The sequence below is a fragment of the Castor canadensis genome, chromosome 19, assembly GCF_047511655.1.
Source record: "Castor canadensis chromosome 19, mCasCan1.hap1v2, whole genome shotgun sequence".
Lineage (NCBI taxonomy): Eukaryota > Metazoa > Chordata > Mammalia > Rodentia > Castoridae > Castor > Castor canadensis.
In genome coordinates, this window is record NC_133404.1 from 36,292,087 (window position 1) to 36,308,137 (window position 16,051).

Sequence of the window (16,051 nt, forward strand, 5' to 3'; positions counted from 1 at the left end):
CCTATCATTAAAATATAAGCTTACAGTTGAATAATATGGCAAGGTCACACAGCTAGCATTTCCACTAAACACAAAGACTTACTTACTAGTGAATCTTACGTTCCTAATGCTTGGAGTTTCAACTTTGACTGCAGGAATCCACTCAGGAACTCAAAAAAACAAGCACCGCACCCCATCAGGTCTAACCAAACAAAAATCATGCCATTTAGCTAGAAGCTCTCTCAGAATGAGAACCACTGCCACTCTTTTTTTTTTTTTTTTTCCTTTGTCTCACACACCTACTTTTATTCTGTAGAAAATTAGCCCTTTGTCTCTCCCACCTGATTTTTAGTAACAGTCCTCACCGGTGATTTAAAAGGTTAAGTTTAAAAGAGGAATTAGCTGAGGAGAAAAAAAATATCTCCTCCCCAGACATTACGACACAGTAAGTACATTCTGTGTTTTTAAATGAACTTGCATGTAAGCAAAAGGAATTTGAACAGACTGTGGAACACTGGCAGGAAGATGTTTAAAAGCAGCTAAACATGGAGAAGAGATGCATGAAAGCCATGATTTTAAATAGAGGGGTTTGTTATCAAAATAGAAGGGCAGCCAATCCAGTGTCACGAAAATATTTGGAAACATGAGACATAAAATATACAGAAGAGAAGTCACCATCTGAGATTACTAAAATGTTTAACTTAAAAAATGTGCAGATACAGGTGCTTGTGGCTCACATCTATAATCCCAGCTACTTTGGAGGCTAAGGAGGATCGAGGTTCAAGGCCATCCCAGGGAAACAGTTCTTGAGACTTCATCTCCAGAATAACCAGAGCAGAAAGGACTGGAGGTGTGGCTCAAGCAATAGAGTACAAAGCCCTGAGTTCAAACCCCAGTCCCACAAAAAAAATTAAAAAAAAAAAAAAGTGTGGCGAGTAGACCCTAATGAAGTTAAAATTTATTTGAGAGAAAACCCACACAAACACAATGTCATCACACAGACAGAAGACATTCTTAACCAATGAATTTTTAAAAAGCTAGAGTGAACCATAGAAAAACAAAGAGTGAACAAGATGGGCTGGTAGAATGACTCAAGTAGTAGAGCGCCTGCCTAGCAAGTGTGAGGCACTGAGTTCAAACCCAGTACCACAAAGGAGGGAAAAAAAGAAAGAAAACAAAATGAGCCAGGAGTAGGCATTTCAGAACTAGAATCCAATAAAATCATGTAATTAATTCAGTGTTCTCAGATTCCCTAATGGCCTTAGAATCATCTGAGTTAAAGGCCAAAAGATCCAATAAGGAGGAGTTAGGGGGCTGGATGTGTGATTTAAGGGGGTGAGTGCCTACCTAGGAAGTACGAGGTCCTGAGTTCAAACCCCTTACCGATCAAGGAGAGGAAAAAAAGAGGAGGAGTTAGGAATAATGAGGCAGATAGAAGAAGCAAACAAATGCCAAATGCACTAGACAAATCTAGCAGAGGAAGGAGAGTAGCTGCCCACCCCCACTCCTTCTTGGACCTCTGCTAGTACTGTGGAATTACTTGATTAACTAGGGTTTGAACTCAGGGCTTCACACTTGTTAGAGGCACTCTACCACTTGAAACCACTCTAAACACAGATTCTTACGAGGCTGTCATTACCTGTCATAGCTAAATCATTTAAATGTAATCATGTTGATCAATCTTATTACTTTGAGATACTCGGTAGGCATTCTGAACCAACTACTGTGACTTTCATACAGTATATACTATAATGCTTACATCCTAAAATCTTCTTATTTGTCCTTTTTAGGGGCTAAAGATATCAAATTCAACTCTTCCATGAAAAATCTGCCATGGAATCACTCATTATTGAATGCTCTTACATAGGTAATAAGCCTTTTCTCCTGTTTGTGAAAAGGATGTGCACAGCCTCGTGCAGGGGCTTAAGCCCATAATCCTCACTACTTGGAAGGTGGAGATTGGGAGGACAGCAATGTGATACCAGCCTGGGCAAAAAAAAGTCACAAGACCCCATCTCAACCAATAGCTGGACATGGTGGTGTATGCCTGTCATCCCAGCTATGGAGGGAAGTACAACTAGGAGGATGACAGTCCAGACTGGCCTAGACATAAAGCAAGACCATCTCTCAAAAATAATCAATGCACAAAGGGCTGGCAGAGTGACTCAAGCAGTAGAGCCACTTGCTAGCAAGCATGAGACTGAGTTCAACCCCTAGTACCACCAAGCAAAAAAGAAAGAAAATAACGTATACAGAAAAAGAAGCCTTATTTGGAAATTCTCATTTTAGAATAACTATCACTCAAGGCCCACTCAACTACTCCAACTGGGCTAATACTATTAAGCAGTGATTATGCAGGCAAAAGAAGAATGAAGTAACAAGTTAATCCAAGTGTGCTTCCAGAGCTTTCAAAGTGGTTTTGTTAGTTTCAGGTTTGTTGAAGGTAGTCGACAGAACTTTTAAGAAATGTGAAATCATCTGTAGTATTATGGAAATCTGAGTATACAGATCTGTATCTTAGCATATAGCTTAAAGAAAATGAGTTAGCATAAATCTTCTATTTCATTAGGGCATTTTATGTAAAATTTTTTAAAGCTATGTTTTTATAATTTCAGTGATTAACACATAATTCTCTCAAAAGGAAATTTTAAAAGATCAGCTGCATTCTGATTAGACCAGGAAATTATTTTTTTCCACCAAAAGGAATGCATGCCAAAGTTTGGACAGTAGTAAGAAAATGTTATGCAACTCAGTTTTTGCCTTTTTCATCCTTTGCTAGAAGATTCTTTTAAGCGAAGAACACCTACAATACCTCCACACAGATAATGTTTTTCTCTGAGAAGTATTTCTTTTCAGTTATGCAGATAATACAACCTGTCTTTTCATGAGGCACAGTGCTATAGGTCTGTAATTCTAGCAGTCAGGAGGCTGAGGCTGGAAGATTTTGAGTTCTAAGCCAGTCTGGATTACACTGCAAGATCCTGATTTAGGGGAAAAAAGTCCTTACTCTTGGGTCACAATCACCTATCACTAAGCTCCACAGCTGTACTCTACAATCCAAAGAAGAGCTGCTATCATTCATCAATGGTTTCTCTCTGGAATTAGCACAATATAATTTTTTAAACTATCGTTTTTAAAAGCTAAAGACCAAACTATAAAAATTTGCTTCTATGTCCTGTAATTGGATGGTTCGTGTTATTATTTTTCTTAGAGGTCTGTTATTAACTGTATCAACCCTTTTCTTTTTTTTTTTTTTTTTTTTTTGTAGTACTGAGGTTTAAACTCAGGACCTTGCTTGTTAGGCAGGCACTCTACTACTTAAGCCACACCTCTAGCCCAGCTATATCAATTAGGACAAGAGAAGTCATCAGTATTTGTAATGCACGAGTGCTGTATTAGAGAGGTGGCTATAGTGTTCTATATACTTTTTTTTGTGGTACTGGGGCTTGAACTCAGAATCTCAGGATTGCTAGGCAATCAAGGTATTCTATAGGGTTCCCAGGAAACAAAGGTGTGCTAGCTGGTCCTGCCCAGCTGTGCACTTGTACTTGAACTGTACACCAAAGAAGATACCTTCTTCACGTCAGCTATCCGCTCCTTCTTGGACGCTGGCTTCTCTTTGGCTTCTGGAAGGACTGGCTGGGATTTGGAGCCAGCAGACTCACTCTCAGATTCGGACTGACTCTCGGAAGACTCAGAGCTGCTGTTGGACTCACTGCCATGTCCACTTCCTGGGTCACTGCCCTGCTCACTTTCCGACTGGCTGCCCGAGTCTGAACCCGAAGCTTCTTCAGAGGCTGAGTGACTTCATTTAAAAGGGAGACACAGACAGACAGAGAAAACCATTTAAGAACTGCCACGAGTCTGTGGTACGATGTTAGCAGGTTAGTAATGTAAGACCCAGCTCTTCAAATTCACATTTATTTTTTCCTATTGCAAATAATCTTTTATTATTATTATTCTCAGTGTCTATTTAATGTGTACATGATACCACACACCAGATGACCTGTGTACATTAATTCTTTCACAAAGATTCAGAAGACAGTGTAGTATGAGAAGATGAGAATTAAAGCAACACTCAGCCCTTGCTAAAACAGTAAGCTCTAAAACCAGGCTGATCTCAATCCACTAGGTCTTTTTTAAATTTTCTTTATTAGGGGGGGAGGTGCGGGGGGGGGGGGGAGCCCTGGGGCTTAAACTCAGGGCCTCACACTTGCTGAGAAGGTATTCTACCACTTGAGCCATTCCACCCGCTCTTTTTTTGTGTTGGGCATTTTCCAGACAGGGTCTCACAGACTGCTTGCCTAGGCTGGCTTTCGACTGCCATCCTCCTCATCTTTGGCTCCTGAGTAGCTTAGGCAGCTGGCTGAATTCACTAGGTTTTATCTGTTAAGTATCATTTCCCCCAAGACAACAGAGTAACAAAAAAAAACAACAAAACCTCCTAACCCAGAGGAAGAATGCAATTCTGGTTGCAGCTATCCATTCAGAGGTTCTCAATGTGAGGTACAAATGAGACTTGTGGGGAGCCTTATAAAAATATATACATGCTAGTCCCAATCCAGGAGTCCTACCTCCAAAAAAAAGTGCTGGTTCTACTAAGAATGACTAAATTGCAGAATGGTCTCCACACATTCCCCTTTTTCCCTTCCTCATTCCAAACAGCACTCAGGGAAAAGCAATCTAACCTAACTAGGGATGTGACAGTGAAGCCACAAAGTATAAACAAAAGGTAGGTTGAGAGATGCAGGTATCATGACCTCAAACAGATAAGACAATATAAGAACCCTTCCTTTTCTATGAGTGAAAAAGCAATTGAGCATGTTTGTGGGAGTAAAGATACTTTAAAGTTCAAAAGACTTACTGATGAATTCACAAAAAACAAGAAGTAGATGGTTCACTCATCTCTTTTCTTTAAAAACGATCAGGGCTGGGAGAAGCAAGCTTGGGTAAGCAAACAGAAACCCAGAACCTGGAGCAATATTAGCTTAAGAGTAAACCCTTGACAAGTGCCACTGGTTCACGCCTATAGTCCTAGCTACTCAGGAGGCAGATATTAGGAGGATCAAGGTTCTAAGCCAGCCAAGACAAATAGTTTGAGACACCCCCGCCCCATCTCAAAAAAAAAAACCATTATAAAAAAGGGCTGGTGGAGTGGCTCAAGGTTAGGCCCTGAGTTCAAGCCCCAGTACCACAAAAAAAAAAAAAGTTAAGAGTAAGCCTTCAAATTCAGCACTTAAAAAAAGAAAAAAAGCCATATGTGGCACTTAACCTGAAAGGTAAAAAAGTGAAGCTTCGTATTTGCTATCACTGTGTCTTCTAATTAGAGAGGCGCCATTCTCACTTGACCAATATCTACAGAATACACGCGCTTGCACAATGGAAGCCAGGATTGACCCAAATACCCTGTGTATCCATAGCAAGCAAGTTAGGAAGAAGCAAGGAGGAGTAAATGAGAGGAAGGGGCTCTACCTTAAGACTGAGAGAAAGATGGGAAAAAAATAAATTGCCTAATGACCTTACAGGTGTCAGGCATTATGCTAAATACTTTACATGTACTATTTTGCTTACTCCCCACAACAACCCTATCAGGCACTATTATTCCCACATTAAGGCTGAAACTAAGATTTTCTAAGTAACCTGGCCAATAATGCCAGTAACAAAACTAGAAAGCATGAGGGTGGGGGAAAGCAGGGACTCCAATCCAAATCTGGTTCTAAACTCAAATTCTGTCTTACCATAGAGGATCAAAGCCTGAGAAAGTCAGGAAAAAAAACCATGTCCCTAGTATACGGGTCCCCAAACAGTTGGGCATTCCTGCTAACCAATGACTCACACTTTCACAGTCTCATTGGCTCCTTAGCCCTTTACAGTCCAGGCTGACTACAACAGCTAAGGTGTAAGAGTCACTCCACACCTGTGACCAATCAAGGGGTAATTGCCAGGCCAGGGAAGAGATGAGGAAGGCTACAGAGTAGTAGTTTAAAATGCAGGCTCTGGGTGAATTCAACTATGATACATTGTAAGAACTTTGGTAAACGTCCCAATAGACCCCCGTATCACAATAATAAAAAGATAAATTTTAAAAAATTCTTTTGTGGTACTCAGGGACTTTACCTCGAGCCACTCCACCAACCCTTTTTTGAGATAGGGTCTTGTGAACTATTTGCCCGACGTTGGCTTTGAACAGGGATCCTCCTAATCTCTGCCTCCTGAGTAGGATTACAGGCATGAGACACAGTGCCCAGCAAATAAAAATAAATTATTAAAAATGTAGGCTCTACCAGGACCAAGGGGATTCACTGCCAAATCTACCAGACCTTTAAAGAACTAACACCAGTGCGCCTCAAACTATTCCCTAAAATTGAAAAGAAACTCAACCAAATTCATCCCATGAAGTCAGTACTACCCCAATACTCAAACTGAATAAGGACAAAAAAAGAAAATTGTAGGCCAATTTCCCTGATGAAATCAATGTAAAACTTCTCAATAAAATAATGGTCAATGGGACCTGGAGGCATGGCTCAAGCAGTAGAGTACCTACTTTGCAAGTTCAAAACCCTGACTTCAAACCCCAGTCTCATCAAGATAAAAAAATAAAAAACCCAGAAAGAAATTCTTGGGCATATATCCAAAGGAATGTAAATTAACATATAGGAGAGGCACCTGCACACCCATGGTTTATAGTACCACTATTTACAACAGCTACAATATGGGAACCAGTCTAGGTACCCAACAACTGACTAGGTAAAGAAAATGTGGCACATATATACAATGGAGTATTATTCAGCCACAAAGAATTATGAAATTATGCCATTTACAGGGAAATGGATGAAAATGGAGATCATGTGAAGCGCTATAAGCCAAGCTCAGAAAAACAAATATTGCATGTTTCACGCATGTGGAATCTAGACCTGTAAAAACATGACATGACTATAAAAGAGGGAGTTTGGGGAAAACCACAGGTAGGAGGAGGGAAGAAAAGGTGACCAGTGGGGGAGGGGGAGTGACTACAGAAGTACATTATGCATGTGTAAGAAAACACCACAATGAGACCCACTAAACACCATCTAAAGGGAGGAGGAGGAAGTACAGTTAAGAAAAAGTAGCATGGGGTGAATGTGATCAAAGTATATGCATGCATGTTGTCACATATCAGAATGAAATCCTTTGTACAATTAACATATGCTAATACAAAAAGGTTGTCTTAAAGGGAAGGCTCTAATGCACGCAGTTCTAGTCTTAGACGACAAGACTATACCACCTTTTAACCAGTAATATCCACCCATAGGGTCACAGAGCATCAAATGACAGCTGTGCCCACCCCACAAGTGTGAATGTGCAAACCTCACAACCAAGCTCAGATTCCCTTTCTGGCACAAAGTTCTTCCAGCTAACTATTCAACATTCAGTAGCGTGAAATCCTCAGCACTGGCTGCAATAGTTTAGTTTTGCCTCCACCATTTGCTTATACAAAGTTACAGAATTAGCTCCAGAATTTCCTTATAAAATAAGGGACTCAGGAAGGGGAGTCTCCCTGAAAGGGGTTTGAGGAGAGGAACTCAGAAGCTCATTTACGTAACAAAAGCAGCTGTGTGCATACAAAGGCCTGAGCTACTAGGGAGAGCTGATGCTGCCCCTTAAATGCCCTGGTCATCCAATCTCAGCATGCTTGGTCAAACACCTCTGGCGATCCCCCACACCCCTGGGCTCATCACCTAACCATTCCTTCCCTCAAGCCCACTTGCTCCAGCCACACTGAACCACTGGAGAGTGAGAAGAAGCCCTAGCGCTGCACACCTCCAACCCCTCAACACACTGCTTATGCAAACTAAATACCTAATTTTGCGAGCTTAGGAAAGCACAAAGGATGTTTCCTAGAGGAAACATCTATGTCCTATCCCATGTTCAACAAGGCTACTTGTTGACCCACACAAAGGCCTGAGTGCTAAGCCCATCCTGTCCACGTGCCTGGTAATGCACTAGCACATCAGGAAAGGATTTACTGACTTTCTAGAATATACAGTCTGCCAACTTTTTGAAATGACTGGCTCAGTTTTAAGCTACTATAAACATTTTGGCAATCACCAGTAACTAAAATTGTCAGTAGAAGTCCAACGTGTGGTCCATATGTTCCTATAAATAAAAACACATTCCAACAAGACTGAAAATCTTTAACTACCAGTTTAAAAACACAGAAAGCCATAAAAAACAGCTTTTATTCTACTGAAGATAACACCACAGCCCAATAACTAGAAATGCTTTTGGTCTTTATGCTGGAGAGCAGGAATCGTGGCTGATGTAATGCAATGTATTGTCAATGCCTTCCTCAGTGCATTACATCATTCCCATAAGCCAATTTGAACATTCCCCACCAAGGATCCACGTTATTTTCAACATAGACAAATTTCCCTACTTCTCTATTTCAAGGCAGAATATTTTTATTATTTCCAATGTTCACTGTAACCAGTAAAACTATAAATATCCTTCCTTATGTCTTCTTGTACAGCTGTGCATTTCTGCACTTGTGCAGAAGACGACTAGAAATGGAACAGTGCATTCAATAGCTCTTAGGAAGCAGCTATATACCTATCAACGTGTATTATTAGCCGTGTAAGTGCATTTCAATCTATAGTTGGTAACAGTCGCTTCCTCTGTCAGATGGGTTATCTGAAGTACACTTGTAGATTCCATGGATTAGCTTGTGTAACTAAGGCATTTAAAAAAAAAATTATGAAGCCCAAGAAAAGTTAAACAAATACAGTTGTCTTTACCTGTGGGGACTGAGGAAGCCAGGTGTGCTCAGAAAATGATATTAAGATTTTAGGACTGAAGCTAACTGGTGAATTCAGTTGTTTAATGTTAAGTCTTAAAGTAGTTATAATGTTTGAACTAGTTCACTATTCAAAATAAAATCATCCACAAGAGTGAAACCTAAGACAGTGGAAGTCAGACACTCAATCCTACACAACATGAACTAAAGGCATGAATGAAAGACTGAGCACTTTTAAAATTATTTGTGGCTTGGTGTGATGGCACATGGGTATAATTGTGAGTTCAAAGCCAGCCTGAGCTACATAGCAAGACCCTATCTTTTAAAAAAGGCACTGGTGGCTCACATCTGTAATCTCACTATCTGGGAGGCTGAGATTGGGAGGATCGAGGTTCAAGGCCAGACCAGGCAAATAGTTTGCAAGATTCCACCTCCAAAATGAACAAGAGGTGTATAACTCAAGCAGTAGAGCACTTGCTTTGCAAGCCTGAAGCTGAGTTCAAACCCCTGTCCCACCAACCAAAAAAAAAAACTAGTTTTGAAAACAGCAAGTCAGATGCAAAACAATAAATATATATGGGGAGGAGCATGCATTTTTTTAAGGCACCTTAGTAAAGGCATTATTCAATTTTCATAAATTGAACTTATGAAAAATTGTAAATTACTTGGAAAAAATGCCTCCACATTTAGGGCACAGTGTATTCCTTCACGGACAGGACATTTCCTATTAATACCTTATTGTAATACTAAATACCATGATTCCTAAACTCGTAGCTTTCATGCTGAAAACACAGAAAACTCTTATAAAGAAAGCCAGGCATGGTGGCACACACAGACAATCCCAGACTTGGGAGGATGAGCCAGGATTATCTCAAGTTGGAGGGAAGCCTGAGCTACAGAGAAAGACCACCTCAAGAAGGAAAAAGGGGGAGCAGGGGGAGCTGAGGACATTTCAAGTGGCAGACCACTTGCTTGAGTTCAATCCCTAGTATGGTGGCGAGGGCAGGAGTGGGAGTGTCAAATTCAGTTCAGGGACACAAGTCCTTCAATAAAGCATTCAGTAATAAAATAATGAAGTTACACGATCTCCAGTGGCAATTAAAAACTAAATTTTCAGGTTTATTTACCACTTACAAAATTCTCATAAAAAAACAAGTTTATCTGAAAATTATGCAAAATCTAAGATACAAACAAGTTTCATAATTTTTAGCTAGACAAAAAACTACAAGGGACATACAACAGAAAAAAAAAATCTAAGATACAAACAAGTTTCATAATTTTTAGCTAGACAAAAAACTACAAGGGACATACAACAGAAAGTAAAGGAACAACTGATGCATTTAAAAGCATGAGTGCCAAGCTGGACACTGGTGATCACACCTGTAATCCCAGCTACTTGGGGTGCAGAGATCAGGAAGACCAGAGTTTGAAGCCAATCTGGGCAAATGGTTCTCAAGACCCTATCTCGAAAAATACCCAACCCAAATAAGGCAGAGTGGCTAAGTGGCAGAGCACCTTCCTAGCAAAGCCTCAGGCCCTGTACTGCTGCCCCCCCCCGCCCCCCCCTGCTAAAAAAGCATAGATGCAGTGTGACCCTGCAAATTTTTCTCCAGCCAGAAATGCAACAGGTCTGTGGAAAAGTTAAAGACCTGTCATCATACTACACATTACACTAAAATCTGTGATGTGCACGCCCTGTACTCATTACGAGACCGCTACTGAGTCTACACACGCCAATTAGCAGATGCTGTTTGCTTATTTGTGGCATGTTTCTTCTGGAAAAACTAGTAGTGGACACATGTGGATAGCGCTTACAGTTATAAAAATAAACATTTGATTTTGGTCATTCTTCCAAAAAAAAAAAAAAGTAAACAAACAAGTGAAAAGTGGGATTCTAGATTCCAACAAAAACTAATGCTTAAGAGAAAAAGGTTGGGGAGGTGGGGAGAGGGTGGGGTAGGGGGGCAAGGTGGGGAAATGACCCAAACAATGTATGTGCATGTGAATAAATAAAAAAAAATTTCTTAAAAGAAAAAAGTCAACACTTCACTTGTGGATAAAAAGGATCTGTCGTGCCTTCAAAATCCTTTCTGAAACATATAAAAAATATTTCTTACACGTGAACTTGAAAAACCAGCAGCTTAGCGCTTCCAAAATTAGTTCCATTTAATTTTTAATCTCCATTTTCCAAACGGCCACAAGAGGGCAGCACAGCAGCATTCCACTTAGAACAGGAAGTCTGTGGGTTCTCTGCCCAAGAGCCACCATTTCAACACATGGGTGTTTATTTTCCTAACTTACAAGATGGCCGTACTGCTTGGCAGACCTTGAGGTTTTGTTTTGTTTTGTTTTGTTTTGTGGGTAAAAGCAAAATCTGGAAAAATACAAAGCAAATATACAATGGAACTCCATAAAGTTATTTCCAGATTAAGCTTGTATCAATGATGGAACAGCTAATATTTATCTGTCAAGAATATGCAAAAGTCTAACCTTTACAACACCTATGAAGAAGACAAAGCCCAAGTGTGGTAAAGATGTCACTATGAATTACACAATCTGAACTATCAGCCACCATGTGGTACTTCTTCAGTTGCAAAGACTGTTAAACCAACAAACGTTGATATGCACCTGACTATTTCTTCTCAGTCACTTCTAGGTATCTTAGAGGAGAATGGAAAGGCAAATATAATTAAACTGCAAATTTCTTTTTGGTACAGAATAGTGGATGTTGCCATGCAAGATGCTGGCGCAAACCTGTAATCTCAGCACTTGGGAGACTGAGGTGGGAGGATCTGAGTTGGAGGCCAGCCTGGGCTACACAGACGCTCTCTCAAAAACACACAATGTAGTTTCTTACACTAAGTCTTTAAGATCTCCTCCACCTCTGTTTCAAGTCCTATGGTTCTGGAGAGTAAACTTTATTGTAAATAAGGTTAAAAGTAACAGACTACAAAAACAAGTTTGAATGTATACAAAGATACATACACACGTGAAAGATTAAGTCTCAAAAATCCTACAGAAAACTGAAGTGGACAGAAATTACAAAGTCTAATATTAAACGATGGCAGAAAGGAAAACATTTCTCATAACATAACTGGAGTAGAGGACTTGGAAAACAAAGGAACTAACTAGGAAACATTAAAATACAAATGAGTACTGCAATTCACTATGTGGCTAAATAACCAAGATAAATCAAGCTATGTAATAGACAAGCACAAAACTGATCAGAGACCCCCCCCCCAAAAAAAGAATGATCTGCATACCTGTGTATGAAAATGTAAAATTAAAATGTGAACCATTCATACTATGCATGTGAGAGCTGAATTACATCTATAAATAAAGTGACAATTTCAAAACTATCAAAATTTGAAAACACAAACTTGTTACATGAAATGTGTGCATCCCCCCCGTTACTGGGGCTTGAACTCAGGGCCTTCACCTTGAACCACTCCACCAGTCCTATGTTGTGAAGAGTTTTGACATAGGGTCTCACAAACTATTTGCCTGGGCTGGCTTTGAACCTCAATCCTCCTGATCTCTGACTCTGAATAGCTAGGATTAAAGGCGTATGCCACCAGTGCCTGGCTATGACCTCTGTACATTTTTTAAAGGCCTCTTTTTTTTTTTTTTTTCTTGCAGTAATGGGGACAGAATTCAGGGCCTCAGGCTTGCTAAGCAGACATCTATCTCGAGTCATGCTGGAAGCCTAAATATCAACTTATGAAAGTTACTCTAAGAGTAACACTGTGGACCTCTCTTCCAGTGTTATTTTATGGGAGGCTACTAATATGGATTGAGCTCCTGCAGTAGGCCTCAAGAAACCAAACCAATGTGAAGTCACTTGAGCTAAACTTCTAAATTGTTTATCTCACCTTCAGGAAAGAAATGATTGCCAAGTCCCCAAGGAAGTTCCCTCTCCTAAAGCACCCTGAAGTAATCAGGTATTAACCAACTTGCTTTTTTTGTACTGTTGCTTTCTTGTTCCTGCCCAAGTTACCTGGGGCTGTAGCTCAGTGGTAGAGTGGTGGCCTGGCATTCCCAAGACCCTGCTATGCCCAACAGAGCATCTTCTTACTTTTTATTGATGGGGTGCTTTCCATTCATGAATCACAAATGAAATCCAATGAGCTCTTTAACCTTGATTTGTTGAATTGTCTTTTGACTCCAGAAAAAGGCACGTGTATACAAAAAAAAAAAATAGTATGCACAAAATGGTGCTTCTAATTTCATGGAGTAACAAGGCTAAATTCCATATGTACTTCTCAATGGTAAAAAGTAAAATATTTAACTTTAATAAGCATGGTTCTAAAATTCTCAACTGGAGCCACACAGAAGGCACCTAAGTTTATGAAAAACCAACAACTGGTAACAGGAAGATGTATCAGAATCTAGCCGTGGTGGAGGGGGGCAAGGTGGAGATATGACCCAAACAATGTATGCACATGTGAATAAATAAAAAAAAAAAATCTAGCCGTGTGTGAACACTAAGGACAAAGCAGGCTTTCCACTCAGGTCAAAGCCACAGGCTTCAAAGTCAACTACTTAGCTGGAAGAAGCCTGTGCAAGGGGAAGAGTTTCTCCTGGAACTCATTCACAAGGATGTAACTCATCATCTCTCACATTACACTAGCTTCACCTGGAGTTCCCTATAAGCCCTGTGAATCTTGTTATTTATTTCCTTATTAGTTAACTTACAGGCTATAGTTTTTAGACTTTTATAAGATAGATGGTGCTTACAGCAACTTCAAAGTTCAAAGGAGATTAAAAGGCCTGACTACCAACCCGAAACAGTAAACATGAAACTTATGTCCAGTGTTAAGAGTGGTCACAGAAAAGGAAGAGCAAAGATAAGCCTCAAGTTTAACCACCACCAACACTCACTGGCGAGCACTTTGCTAATGTCTTAGGCATGGTTTCTATACACTGTGACGTTAGGGATGTTTGGGGGTGGGCATAGCTACCCTGTATCTGTAGGACATGTAGCAGCATCCCATACCTCAACCCACCAGATGCCAGTAGCACCCACCCCTAGTATTGACAACCACACACACTCCATTCAGTGCAAAACTGCCACTACTCGCAAACCACTGCATCATAAGCATTATTTTATTTAATTCTAAGCCCCCTAAGACCCAACAGCGCTACCCTATTATTTAAAAAAACGAAAAAACAGGCTGAGGCTTCTGCCCAAATTCCTATAGCTAAAAAGAAGCAGAACAAACCAAGACCAAAACAGTACCCCACTGGGGTGTATTACTAAACCTCATTACAAGAATCAACTAAGGTTACTATTCAACCTATATTATCTTGGGCACAACCCCACAAGAATGAACTCCATGCAACCCACCCACATGGTCATTCTTCTGGAGGTTTTTTTTGGGGGGTAGGTGGGGGTTCCCAGGCTGGCCTTCAACTGGAGATCCTCCTGCCTCTGCCTCCTCCCCACAAGCTGGGATGGGCATGTGTCACCACACTCTTCCCCAGGTGATAATTCTTAGCAAGTAATTGAGGAATTAAATGCCTCATAAAGCTAAATTCAAAGGGTGCCTTTAAAAAAAAAAAAAAAAACAGTTAACAGCACTGCACAATTTGCCCCATAACATGCTCGGTCTCCTTGAATATCAAACAATAAAAGATATAGATATACACACACACACACGCTCATTTGAACTAAAGACACACTAACATCTGCCACACTCAAGAGCCACTTCACCCAGTCTGCCTCTAGGACAACTGCTCCCAACTCTGGCCATACAGTGGTGCCAATCCAGAGCTTGAACATTTTCCCCAACCAACCACTTGGGTCTGTAAAACCCAATCAGGCACAAGACGTTTAAAAACATTCTTCAGGTGATTCTCACGCAAAACTTATGTGGAAACTAAACTCACAACAATAAATTAGCACAAATTTTCAAAAGTGACAACCAAATCCAAAGTACACATGTGGAATAAATGAATTTAAAAAAAAAATACATGTGTCAATTAAAGTCACACTGCCTATGGTCCCTCCCAAACCACCCACCCTTTCTCATTTCTAAAACTCCCCTCAGGGAACTACTGGGGGGGAGGCAGCTATTCTTTTATGGGACCCTCTGATATAAAATCATGGTCTTAAAAAGATATTGCATTTCTAGCATCAATCACACCCCATAATGCACTGGGATTTTGAATTTTTTGTTCTTTAAAACACAAAGTTTTTAAAGAGAAGCAAAAGTAATCAATGATCCAAGATTTTTACTATTTTCCCAAGGTCCATTTCCCCAGTATACATTTTTCTTACCCAAGAAATATGACAGCAACAGTTCATAAGATGCTTTAGCCATCCTAGAGTCAAACAGCCAGTGTTCAAATCACAATTCTACCATTTACTCCTTGTGCTTAAATTTTCTCATCTACAAAATAGGGGTGATATTCAGATCCACTGCATAAAGCTCAGAGGACTACATAAATCCACACACATAAAGGACTTAGAACAAGGTCTAAGCCTCACGATGGACACTATAAATGTTGGCTAGCACTGAGTGTTCCCGAAGCATTCAACCTGAGTTTTCGTTGAAACAAGTCTACTGGATTGATATTTAAAATGCAAAATTATCAGTAGAAACAACATAAGCAAATCTGAGAAGTACCTTCTAGTTTTTGTTGGCATGCAACTCAACAGAATGACATATGAAGAGTTGAGCAGGACGGAGGAACACCCACAGGACTGCACAGAAGAGAGCACCGCTAATTAACTTGGGGAGTTATCAACCAATCAAGGGGATAACTAAACATTTCTGCCACACCAATCTTCACATTAAATGAAATATAATATGAAACCCTTTAAAAAGACACAAAATACATACTCAATAAATGTAAACCCACTCTGGCATTTTTTTTGTTTTGTTTTGTTTTTATAGAATGCTCACAACCTAAATTTAGCCTTCATGATTTAAAATCTAAAATGCAAGATTACCAGCTTCAGGTACTACTAGACTTAGACATAATCCATAAAAACAAGACATCAGGAGGTTTTTATCATATTCTATTATTTTAGTGCTAGTTACAATTTACAACCCAACGCTGGGTGACAACCACCCCTTCTAAATCACAGCATGGCCCACATCCCCTGCTGGGGGCTTTGGCTTACCTGTGTAAGTCAGAGGGAGAGTAGAGTTCCAAAGGAAATGTAATTGCATTGAAAGTAATTAAATCTAGAATGCAAACTTTTGTAGGTATCTGAAGGGTGTTAAGAATCACACTAAAGAAGAAAGATCACTAGAACGTAAAGCAAGTAGAAGACAGAAGGGATTCATAAAT

The 16,051-nt window shown here is 40.0% G+C and overlaps 1 protein-coding gene across 4 annotated transcripts in view; it reads right to left on the reverse strand.

Moving 5' to 3' along the window:
- Nucleotides 1-16,051, reverse strand: part of Chd2 (chromodomain helicase DNA binding protein 2) — a 122,001-nt gene that overhangs the window by 97,080 nt on the left and 8,870 nt on the right. For 3 of the 4 annotated variants that reach the window (XR_012443857.1, XM_074061625.1, XM_074061624.1), the window contains one exon: nucleotides 3,553-3,784. The exons of the other annotated variant lie outside the window; for it this stretch is intronic. Coding sequence is in view for 2 of the 3 variants with exons in the window: in XM_074061625.1 (XP_073917726.1) it covers nucleotides 3,553-3,784 (232 nt within the window). In the remaining variant the exon portion in view is untranslated. The remainder of the gene's footprint in view (nucleotides 1-3,552; nucleotides 3,785-16,051) is intronic. 4 annotated transcript variants of the gene reach the window in all.